Below are 12,163 nucleotides of genomic sequence, written 5' to 3'. Positions count from 1 at the left end.
ATAAAGAACTGAAAGAGGAACTGCATACAAGCAGAGCCTATCATCTTTTCCACAGGGGCAGGACTGTTACTGGCCTTAAAGTATTCAAACAGTTCAGATTAAGGCACTCAAGCTACAACTGTACTCTAGAACTGTATCATAAGATGTGGTTCTCCACCCTCTGCTTTTCACACTTTGTTTTCACTTAGAACACAATACTGTCTGCTGTGGGAACTTTTTTCAATTTGGAAAGGCATGTACAGGCAGTAGAACATAGCACAGCTTCCTTGTACAATTTTGTCCCTATCAAAGTGATTTAATGTGAGTTTCTTATCTCTATGTTCTGCTAGAATGGGACAGTGCAGTACAAATCATACAGAAATACCAGTTTTACTGCACAGTGAGTTACCACTGTAAAAACCCGGTATCCATTTGATAGAGAGGGCGGGTTCTTTGCTGCTTCTGACTAACAACAAAGTTCAGGCTCAGGGGCAAATGATGTGAGAACAACTTTATTTCTTCACAATCTGAATAACATCCTCATCTTCAAGAGTATGATCTTTACCAACTTTTTGAGGGTTGTGTTTTACAGATGAACCCCAGACCAGTGCACTGAAACGACATGAAAAAAAAATCAAGTTTAAAAGGCTTTAAGTGTGATACACAAACAGCAGAACCAAAGCTCTTTCTGTCACAAATCTATCCAGAAAGCAATGTGTATAGAAGCTACTTTTGTTCTGTTTGTAGCTGGGGGGGAGTGGTCTGTGTGAACCAGAGCACAAGCAGCTCAAAACAAAGTATGAAGCCATGCAAAATGCTTGTGTGTCCAGGAGGGCGGCCCCTACTGCTCCACTGAGTGCTGCTTTCAAATATGAAGAAAAATATTTCCCCCATAGAGAAAACTTATCCAGGAAAGAGCATAGGCACATAAAATGTAGTCATTTCAGTATTAATTGTCATAGACTTATTCCATTCTACATCAGAAAAATTCAAAACCTGTTTTCCCTTTTAGCTTGCAAGGGAGTGAAAGAATATACCAGGAGCCAGATTATTTTCTGTACTCTATAAATTATTCTTTTACAGTAATACTTACTATTTAAAGTCCTTAATGAGATTTTTGTGGATCTTCATGCAAAAGTCCTCCACTGTGGTCTTGCAGTAAGGTAGTACTACAGGAGAGGTGTAGTCTGGGAGCTGCCCTTTTGGTTTGGTGTAGCTGTAACACAGATGGAACAGTCAGTCAGTAACAAACCCCCTCTTTCAACCCATTATGAAATATCACAGGTCATTCACAGACATCCTCGTTACTTGTGCCCAGCTCCAGAGTTTCAGTTTTTCCAACAGATACTTTGCAAATTGGTTTGTGTTCTTAAGCTGAAAATGCATCTGAGCAGCCAGTGGCTGCCGCAGGTTCTCCCATGTAACTGCAAAGGTTTATCACTCCTCTAGCTTCCTCTCGTTGCTTAAAAGATGACACTGGAACAGTTGATGGAAAAAAAACCACCTACAGTGTTAGGGTTCTGACTTGTGATTTCTTTTTTCCTGTCAAAAACAGATACTAGGACAAAACTAAATAAGTCTACAGTCCAGATAAGATGTACCTTTCTCTGGTACATTTTATATTGTCACCAGAGACATACAAGTTTATACTACATATAATATACTATGACTATTAACAGATTCCTTCATAAATTAATAAAAAATGCATTAGAAATACAAGTGAACCAAGAATAATTGATAGTAAAAATGTGTGAAATGCTAGATGAACTAAATTCAGTTCTGCTCAGAGAGCTGAATGCATAACATAGTGAAAAGAGCACTACATCTTTACACTTGGTTTCACAAGATCCTCATTCAATTCCCCTACAAGTTCAAAGCAGCACTTGTCTGTTGTGTGATGGTCACAAGAGAAACACAATTTCTGATTTACAGAGTAAACATACTTCAGTGACAAAAAGACATCATCACTTGAAAGTGAGAGCTCCGCGCTAGCAGAAAAATACAAAACATTGATCCATTTGTGAGACGTTCTTCAGTCTCAGCCTTACACTTCACAGAAGGCAGCAAATCCAACTCACATTCGTACTAGCTTCAAGTAGTCCCAAATCTTCTCCAGCAGATCATCAAAGTTCCAGCGATGATGCGCAGATATCGGTACACAGTGGGGTACTTTGTAAATAATATCTAGTTCCTCAATGGAAATTTGGTCAATTTTATTTAGGACATAAATGCATGGGATGTAAACCCTGCAAAGAAGGAGGAAATACTGTTACAGCAGCAGGACACTGCTACCTTCACTGAAGCACACCTGACAGACAATTCTCTTTGTAACACAAACTACAGAGGTGCCAAAGTCCCAACAGTACCTGTTTCCTTCAACAACGTCAATTAGGTCATCAGCAGTGGCGTCGCTGCGCAGTGTGACATCGGCATTGTGAATTTTATACTCTGCTAAGATGCTCTTCACTGTTTCAGTATCCAGCTCACTCTGAGGACACTGAACGTGGACACAGTATTAAGGAATGGAAGAGTTGTATTACAGTCAAATCAAGTACAAAATTAATAAGGCTATTGCCTAGCAATCACTGCATTTCTAGATTACTAGAATAATAGCTGCATTGTCTGTTACTGGACTTGACCACAATCTTACCACAGTCAGCCTCAGGAGAGGGAGAAAATATTTACACCCTAACAGCTTTAGTTATATTCACACCCCACTGACAGCTGCAAGTGGACATTTCACAAGTAGTGTTTCCTGTCAATCTGGGACCACTTGCAGTACAAACCCCATATCTACTAGTTCAGTGCCCAGGAAACCACGTTAGGTACTTGGATCCCACAGCAGAGTTCTGAGTTTTGGTATCTCAGGCTATTTCTACACTTATAAAGATTCAGTAGTGAACAGGGAGTGAGGAGCAGTCCAGGCCTTGTAGCCACAAAGCAAGAGGCAGTTCTTGCACACTCTCCTTTGGGCCTCTGATTTGGGCCTGAGGAGGTGTTCACGCTCCTAGGACAAATATGGATGGGCCCTGAGTAAAGTAACTGACTACAGCACATTACAGCAGTTCAGCTTCTAAAGAAGCCATGGCACAGGCATGGTCCCAGGCATACCACTAACTGCAAATGCCTCTTTCTACAAGCAACTTTTTTTTCCTTGTGGTTAAGGAAAACTTGCAGCTTACTGTGGCTGTAAGGTTAATGCCTCCTTTGTCCTTTTTTTTAAAGCCGATATTGGGGGGCTTGCTATTCAGACGAATTCCAAATCCCTCCAGTTCATTCTCAATGATTTTCTTGTGACCAAGGGGTTTCAGCACATCCAGAACAATCAGAATGAGATTACAGGTTCGAGCAACTAAGAATCAGAAAAATAAAGACATTTCTCAAAAAAGTACACTCACACAACCTGAGACAAAACAGCACACAACGTGGACTGGTGGCAATATTAAATCCCTGAAGGCCAGTACATTGCTTCTTTTCTAAATTCCAGTATGAGACTGAAGTTTGTAGAGCTGGCCAAGAATCACTGAGACAGATCCTTAGATGTTATAAGAATTCCAGACACTGGAAAAACCTTCCTTCCTGTCTATATTCAGATTGATGACAATAAGCTAACAGGTAAAGACAGGAAGACAGCAGCCTTCTTCAATAGGGGCTCTGATCTGCCTTCAGACACTTTGACTGTGGTGTCAAGGCAGGGCACAAACTCAGCAAACGCATAAAGCCAGAACTGAAAACAGACCAAAATGAAAATGGCTACTGCTTCACAGCAGGCAGCTCAATTCCAGCATGCAATCCAGCTTTTTTAAGACACGAGGAACAGCGATTCAACCCTTCATTCTCATATGCTGTACTAACTCAGCCAGTGATAGAATGCTGCCTCCAGCTCTGATACACTCACCTGCAATGACTTGCCGTCCTCTGCCTTTACCATCCTTGGCACCTTCAATAATTCCTGGGAGATCAAGTAGCTATTTAAGAGGGAGGAAAGTAACTCATGAGAAAAATATTTTTCTTCATGGAGAAACCAAATCCTACTTTTAGTTTTCTCCTAAATCAGATGCCTGTACTGCAAATCTAAATACGATATGGCAAAATTGTTTCCCTTTTGATTCTTATGTGTCCCACGTGCCATATTGGCACAATGAACAGATAATCTCATGGCAACTGTGAGAACTACCACAGGAACTTCTCTTCAGAGCAAAGTGAAAAGCAGGGTAAAATAGTACCTCAGGGAAGTATTTCCCATGTATTCTCAAACACTTCTACACGTTGCTTCTAATGTGCTGATGTCAGGCTATATCATTCAGCCATAGCACCACTGCATCTATATATACCATCTTATTCTCACAGACACAAGATCTCACCTGTATCTTTGCTCCTTTGTATCTAATGACTCCAGGCACGGTAGTTAGTGTAGTGAATTCATATGCTGCCACTTCAGAGTATACACCAGCAAGATTACTTAGAAGAGTAGATTTCCCCACTGATGGAAAACCCACAAACCCAATTCGGGCATCACCTGTCTTTGCAACATCAAAGCCTGCAAATAAGAAGCAAAAATATTTGCTTAAAAATTGACATTTCCTGTCTTCTAAGGTTCTGGACAGCACTCCCACTACTGTTAATATTGCCTGAGTGAAAGCCTGGTATGCTTCCGTTCAAGGAGGATGAGAGTATGGATCGGAGAGCTCATGATCTATATTGCCTTGCAGCATGTCTCCATGGCATGTACCTGTCAATAAAGTGTAGGCTGCAAGGTTTCCCAATAGGCCATACTTGGATTGAGTGTAAGTGGAGCATTCTCATTAAGCACTGCCACTTAGAAAGTTCCCACCTTTATATATAAAAAGAGGTGGCAGCTGCAAGATGCTTCTTCCCATAAAAGCCCTAAGACTTCTGCAAATACAAGGATATATTAGCTAAAATGCAGAAGCCCTTTCGTTTACACTTTAACAGGGCTCCAGCCCAAAGTCCTCGAAAGGGCCACAAACCACAGCTGAGGTACTGCGAAGGACAAGAGAGAGAGAAGTTGCTCCGACTGATTCAGCAGGCAGCTTGACAGGATTGCCGCAGACAAGGTTGACTTCTATCACACACCCTGCACTCCAGCACCACGGAGCGGCCGCTCCCGCAGAGGCCGCGCTGGCGGCCACAGCCTTTCCGCAGGACAACGCACCTTCCCCTGGGCCGCCGCCGCCGCCTCCCTTGGGGGTGATGAGCTCCCGCCGCAGCTTGGCCAAGCGGGCTTTCAGCAGCCCCAGGTGGTGAGCCGTGGCCTTGTTCTTCTGCGTCCGGGCCATCTGCAAGAGCACGGAACCGAGGGCTCGCCATCGGCAGAGGCTCCGGCGGGCCGCAGCAGCCCCCGGCTGCCCCTCGGCGCCGGCTGGGCCCTGGCACCCCCTCCCGGAGCGGCACCGCGGCCTCCCCCCCCCACCCCGCGCCGCCTGAGGCCCCGCGGGCCGCAGCGCTTCTCGCACGGCCCACCCGCGCCCGGGGAGAAGGCCGGCGCGTTACCTCAGCCTCGATCTCCGCGATCTTGGCCAGCGTGCTGCTCATGCTGGCGGCAGGTCCCGGCGCGGCCGGCGGCCCCGTCCCCCGGCGGCAGCGCTCCGCAGGCCCGCTCGGCACGCGCACGCGCGGGCGGCGTCTCGCGCGAGGGACACCAGTGCTCGCGAGAAGCGGCGCGCGCGCGCCTCGGCGGCGGGCGGGAAAGCGCCGGCAGCGCGCGCGCGGGTGCCGCTCGCGCACTGCGCTGGCCCGGGGCGTCCCCTCACAGCCGCGCGCGGCCGCTGCCGCCCGCCTCGCGCCGCCTCACGGCAGCCTCACGGCAGCCTCACGGCAGCCTCACGGCAGCGGCGCCGCGGGAAGAGGAGGCAGAGAGAGCGTGTGTGTGTGTGTGTGTGTGTGAGAGAGAGACTGAGGCAAAGGCGCCTTTGAGGGTGTAGGAATCTGCATGAGCCAGGTGTGGGAGAGAACGGATGCGGGGTGAGGGGAGAAAACCGGGCGTTGTGAGGCTGAGGCGCGCGGCTGTGAGACAGGCCGTAGGGTTACGGTGCTGGGAGTCGGCCTGAGGCAGAGGCTTTGTGAGAAAAAAATGTGTGTGAGGTGTGGTGAGAGCGTGTGGCGATGGGTGAGAGGTTTTTGCGGCTGTAAGGTGAGGCAGGGAGGTGTGTGGAGCCTGGGGCACTTGCGGCCCTGGTATCTGCGCTGCCTTGTGGTTAAACTGGACCTGGTACATCGACACACACAGATACTGGCCTCTGGTCTTCCATGTAGTCCACTTGCAGTACTGCTCATCGCCAGGTGTGTAGTTGTGCATACGTATTCCACAGCCCTTCTGAACTGGGTAGGGCTGCTGTGCTGCTCATTCTTTAGCTGGTTCTTTGTATATCCAGAGCTTCCTTACTGAAGGTTTCTCACAGCTCCTTTCAGCTGAACCCAGGCCATACCACTTTGCCCCAGGGACATCCAGAACTGTTCATTGTATGCAGGCTAATTAAATAGAAGGATTTTTTTAATGGCCCCTTCAAGCTTTAAATAGCTGAGTACCTCCAGCTTTTCACAGTATCACAAGAAACCAAACAGTTTTATTTGGAAAGCAAAAAGTATTATGACATAAGGAAAAAGATTTCTACAGGTTTTCAGGATTTTAGCATCTCCACATTAATTTCTCTGCCATATTTTGTTTGAAATAGAATAACTTATAGAAACCATTTTCACGTATTCAGTAACATTTCCAGGAAGGCTCTTCTGTCTCAATTTGTTGGAAAGTCTGGTTTGATACATTTGAAGGTGAAACTTAACTTTTTTTTAAGCAAAAATATATTCTGGTCTCATACTGTAGAAGTGTTTATAATGATGCTTGCAGAACCACCTGCCACATCCGACAGGATTCTGGGTATAATAAAATTGACAAATTTTAACTCACCTTGTAACAACTTTGGTAACAGAAGTGTTATGGATTATTAAGTCTTCTTTAACTTCCAGCAAAAAGGAACAAAACAAGAGTGCAATGGAAACCGCACTGCTTTTTGCTATCTCTTTCTGCATATGCATATCCCCTGTTTGTCTCCTCTTAATTAAAAAGAAACCCAGCCTTCAATGTCATAAACTCTTTACAGTAGGAAATAGCATTAATATAAGCTTATGCAGAGTTTGCTAAAATAGAGTCTCAAATAAAATGGAATTACTATTCCTGGTAATGTCAGGTCAGCTAAGCTAGGGTAAATATAAATGCACTTACCACTATGTATTTGTTCATGGTTTTCTAATTATTCCTTGTGAAAAAATACCTATTTTGAACATAGGACAGAGCAGATTTGGTCCTGGTTAATCTTTCCCTATTTCAGATGGAATTGGACTTGTTTATATCTCAGCTGAGTTCAGCCATACAATCAGCAAAAATGCACATTCTGAATGCTCAGTCAGGGTTCACAACTACCTCTGGTCTTGCAGTAGATGTTGGCCAACTACAAAACCTGTTGGTAGCAGTGGTAGTAATAGTTCTTACAAACTCACTCCAAATCCCATCTGTTGAGCCTAACTAAAAATTAGTTTTCCAAGTGTTAGCTGAGTGAACAAAGATGTCAAGAACATGTATCGTTTGAAAAATTAGTGGGTGTTTTTTGTTTTCCTGATTTAGGTTCATAGCGTGTTTAACACACAACTGCGAGGTATATGCTTGTAAATCCTTGTTTTAAGGAAAATTACTGAAGCAGAGATTCTATAAAGAACTTAGGCATGTAAAACCTTTCAGTGTTTGACTATTGTCCTTAATCACCTGAAGAGAGTAAGAGCTTAATTAACAAAGGTAGTTTGTTTGGGTTTTTATTTCCTAGCCAAATTAACATTTTCTAATTGTTTAGAATATTTACAGTAGTTCATATTAGTTTATAACACCATTTTGTAAGCTTCAGAAAGGCTTGGAACCACTAGAGATTGGTTCTAGTTTGTGAAGAGAGTGTCATTATTTTCATTTACTGTGATGATTTGTGATTTTTTTAATATCAAGGTGGCTTATGTGATGTAGTGCTTGGAGAACAGAGTGGTTGTAACCATGGGAAGTTAGGTGTGACAACTGGGAAAGTGATTAACAGACGGGTAATTGGAAATGGATAAAAGATGCCCCCTGAGGGCAGCAGTCAAAACTAAAAAACGGAGGGCAAATGGTAAAAGTTTATTTTAATGAAAAAGTCCGTCAGAGAAGGGAAAAATGAAGGAAAATATTAATAGAAAATTGGATATCATGTCAGAAGAGGAAAAAGCCCCCAGTGGAACATGAGAGAAAATGAACAGAGATACAAAAGACTGAGATCTACTCAAAGGTTAATTGAGCTTTATAGTGGGCACTAATGGAAGACAGAGTATATGAATTGCCATTTTTTTTAAATGAAAACATACATGTATGTTTTTAAAATCTAAATTTCCTAAATGGACTTATCTAAATGAAGTGCAGGAGTGGGGTATATTTCTGAAGGCTGTAAATTGCACAACAGTTGCAGAGTCAATCTCTCAGGTGGCCAGCTGCCCTCTGTGTCAGAAAACAGAATAAAGATTCAGACATGGAGTAAAAAAACACAGCTGATCAAGTCACTATATGAATCAGTAACTGACAAACTGACAGTAACATAACATAAGCACTTTCCTAATAATATTTTTAATAAGGAAATCGATATACTACAGGGTGTTTAGAAAATGCAGGAAGACTGCATCTGAAATAAAGGCAATCTCATCAATTAAGAAGCATGACACAGTATAGAATCAGTGTTTGGGAAAAAAAACAGGAGTATTTGTTTCATCAAGCTACAATGACAGGAATGTGACTGAAATGGTACATACTTCATTAGCAAGATCTGAATGACAGAGGGCTGCAGCAAAAGTAGGTTTCAGAAATTCATATTCTACACACTCCAGTCCTGCTGACTCAATGGTTTTTAGCAAGTCATTTCCTTCACTTGTGCCTCAGGTTTGGGGCTTTTTTTGCACAACAGGAATGTGCAGTTGCCACATAATGAAAAAAAAAATAAAACCACTTCCATGTTTCCATAGCATTGCTGTGGGTGGATGGTAAGTAACTGTGGGTCATTTCAACAGCAGAGCTGAGAAGTTAGTGCATTTAGTGTGTTTTCTGACAAAATACTAATCTTAAACAAGCTACTTCATTATGGGCCAAATTCTTTCTGAAACAACTATAACTTTAGCTTGAGTAAGAGTTTTACTTGAGATGCAACCTAAGTATGTTGAGAAGAGGCTTACAAGTCTTCAACATTGTGAGTATGAAATTAATCATGATGACTTGTATGGTATTGTCTTCATTAAAATCACACAAAGACTCTTAAAAATAAGCAGTGCACTTTCACTTAGATGTTTTTCAATTCTTCTTTTCTTTTCCTCCTTTTTATTCTAATAAATAACTCCAGTACTTGTGGATATCAAGTCTATTCACAGTGCACTGAGAAGGTCAGGTTAGCACGAGAGCCACTTGTGGTTTGGTAATTCACCTTACAGCAGAAGCTGTAGAATATACAGGCTTACAGCAGCACCAATGCTACACGTGTGTTTGTGGGCTTGCTAGGGGTTACATTTCTAGCTTAGTAGTGGGATTTCTGCAGAACTTTAAAAAGTGGGAGAGAAGTGGCAGAGGAAATTGAATCCTAATTGCAGGTGAAACTAGGCTCTTATCCTCTCAGAAATTATCACCAGCCCAGTGCAGAATAATCTGTATTGAAAGATAACCTCAAGTACTTAAGAGTTACAGATATGTCACTGTAACCAACCTGCCAGAATTACCTCATGAAGAAAGGGTAACTGCAAGTTAAGGCATATAGAGAATCTGTTCATTTTAAGGTGATTTTTCGGTTGTGGATTTTTTTTTACACTTCTGCAAATCTACCTTTTTTTCTCCCATGATTTGTACTTTGAGAACTAGCAGCTAATTAACCCTATTATTGTACTTCAGGGAAGCACACTTATGCTGAAGAAGAGACAAACCTTTCTGAGTTGGTTGTAATGAGCTCACTAAGGACCAGCACATACCCCTTTGGAGAAAAGAAATTTTGAGAACTCTACCAAAAGGTAAGATTTTTGAGATCCTAGTACCAAATCTTTAATGGAACAACAATAGTGATTGCCTGAGGTGAAGTTGACACAATTCACATCTTAATTGACCCTTAAGGCAGTAGACAGTGAATTGTGTATCTTTTGAATGTTGCCAGACATACAGATATATCCATTCTTAGTTTCTTCCAGGAATCATTTTTTTATGCCAGTTTACTTGGTATTTATGGAGAAGTTGTCCTCAGAACAGCGCAGCTTAGCTATTAATCTGTACATTCCAAACATTCACTACTTGCATTGCATATTTAGGACTGTATTGTAATGTAGGCTTTACATGAGAAAGTTGTCTGTCCGGTTTGTTTAGCTAGGCATGGATGCCTAATTCGTGGGGAGTCCATTAAATGGAATCCTAGGTTGTATTCCCATTTTGACCAGATCCTTAAATGTGGCAATCTTGTTTTGAATGGCTCAGGATGCTTTGGTTCCAGGCAGTCTAGAATAAGTTAAACTGGGTGGAGTGAAGAAATGAGGGGAACAAAAGGGAGATTAAGTATCAAAGGTTGGCTTCCAAGACTCTTTTAAATTAGTTTAACAACGGAAAATGCTTTAGTTTAGCATCAGCTCCCCAGACTCTGTCATGGGCTGCCATGCAAAAGATGGACTACACAGCACAAGTGTGCAGTCCTAGGAGAGTGATCAAAAAAGTAAACAGTACGGTTCTCCTTTTTAAAAATAACTCTTTTTGTATACTTTTCATAGCATCATATATATCCCTATTGGCAGTTGCTGTCATTTTTTGTGAGAACACTAGATATTTTTAAACAAGAGAGTTGTTTGTCTGCTTCTAGAGGAGAAAACTGGCAAATTACTAAACGCACGTCTGGATTACAGGTGAAACTGCCATCTCTGAGAATCCTTACTGCTAAGGTTAGCATTCTCGTGGGATGATTCCCAACAAAAAATTCAGCAAGCTTTAAAAACTAAATTTAAGTAATAATCAACCTAACAAGTAATGAATGATGAATTAATTGCTTGTTAGATCAGTCACAGTTAATTAAAATTCCAGTGAAAGCTCTGAAAAACTGACAGCTACTCGCTGAAATTCCAAGTGTGCCATGAAATGCACAACGTTATCTATTTCTGTGGAACACACATATGAAGGAAATGGTTCATAAGACTGAATTAGTTGGCACAAGCGTTGTACAGAAATGTCTGTGATAATATTATAATCCTTGTTAAACAGTGACTAACTAACCTTCTTAAAGAGTATAATAACGGAGACTTCTGAAAAACTCCAGTAGCCTCAAGACCTACACAGATTCACACATTGAGAGCGTTCAACAAATGGGTACGACTTAATTAATGTGTACCTGAATATGTTTGAATAGATTTGATTCTAACAGAGTCCTTTGTCCCCTCCTGTATCTGCGGACCAGTTTAAGGTCTGCACTTCCGAGTAATGCCAGTAGTGAGTGATCTGCAGTTAAGTGAGCAATGTACAGTGTACCGTCCCAAATGGTACACACATGTTCAAAAGAGGATTTTTAATACTACTGAAATACCAATCAAAGTGCTTAAGCAGACACCAGACAGCTGCAAAACATTTAGGGACAGCTCAGGAATTCCCATGAGCAGAAGTGAGGCAGGAAATAGTGAGAAGCTGAATAAAGTAGCTGAAGAAAATGCCTTTATTTAAAAGCGAGATGAATTCAAAAGAAGTTCAGCAGATCCGAGTACAGAAGATGTCAGAGAAAACAGATTAAGGATCATCTGAAAAAGGAAGGAAAATCTGTATCTGCAAAATGTAAATTTTTAAATTCAAATTTAAAACTTTCATTCACATTGTCTGAAATTGTGTCTTCAAGGCAGTAACGAGCTAGTTGTGATGATAAATGAATTGAAAGGTAATCACACCTGTGCAGTTACATAGTTAAGTATGTGGAAATGACATTTAGTCATCACATTCAACTTTGGGAACTTCACTTTCCAAGTCTGTTACATATGGCACAAACCACTTATTTGCAAACAGAAGAAATGTGGCTGTGCTGTAAGTAACACAAACTGAATGACTGATAGTCTCAGATTCTGAGACAGGGCAAGGTGAGGACCAGAAAAAGTTGTAAGGGTA

General features: G+C 42.1%; 1 protein-coding gene across 1 annotated transcript; it reads right to left on the bottom strand.

Annotated features, from left to right (window-relative positions):
• Positions 1 to 475: 475 nt before the first annotated feature.
• On the bottom strand, positions 476 to 5,605 carry DRG1 (developmentally regulated GTP binding protein 1). Its single transcript, XM_062009812.1, has 9 exons — positions 5,494 to 5,605; positions 5,156 to 5,279; positions 4,344 to 4,519; positions 3,878 to 3,947; positions 3,162 to 3,331; positions 2,346 to 2,476; positions 2,058 to 2,225; positions 1,073 to 1,195; positions 476 to 591 (listed from the first exon to the last, which is right to left on the bottom strand). The coding sequence occupies exons 1-9, from the start codon at positions 5,533 to 5,535 to the stop codon at positions 492 to 494; spliced, it is 1,104 nt and encodes a 367-aa protein (XP_061865796.1). The 5' UTR covers positions 5,536 to 5,605; the 3' UTR covers positions 476 to 491.
• Positions 5,606 to 12,163: the final 6,558 nt, after the last annotated feature.

The sequence above is a fragment of the Colius striatus genome, chromosome 17, assembly GCF_028858725.1.
Source record: "Colius striatus isolate bColStr4 chromosome 17, bColStr4.1.hap1, whole genome shotgun sequence".
NCBI lineage: Eukaryota > Metazoa > Chordata > Aves > Coliiformes > Coliidae > Colius > Colius striatus.
This window is presented reverse-complemented; position numbering and strand designations above follow the sequence as displayed.

Bases quoted from the DNA above. Each gene is read 5' to 3' on its own strand.
- DRG1 (XM_062009812.1), bottom strand. From the start codon at position 5,535: ATGAGCAGCACGCTGGCCAAGATCGCGGAGATCGAGGCTGAG. The intron at 4,520-5,155 runs GTGCGTTGTCCT...TCTTATTTGCAG, and splicing joins CGGCGGCGGCCCAGGGGAAG to GCTTTGATGTTGCAAAGACA. The intron at 3,332-3,877 runs GTGAGTGTATCA...TCTGATTCTTAG, and splicing joins AGGACGGCAAGTCATTGCAG to TTGCTCGAACCTGTAATCTC.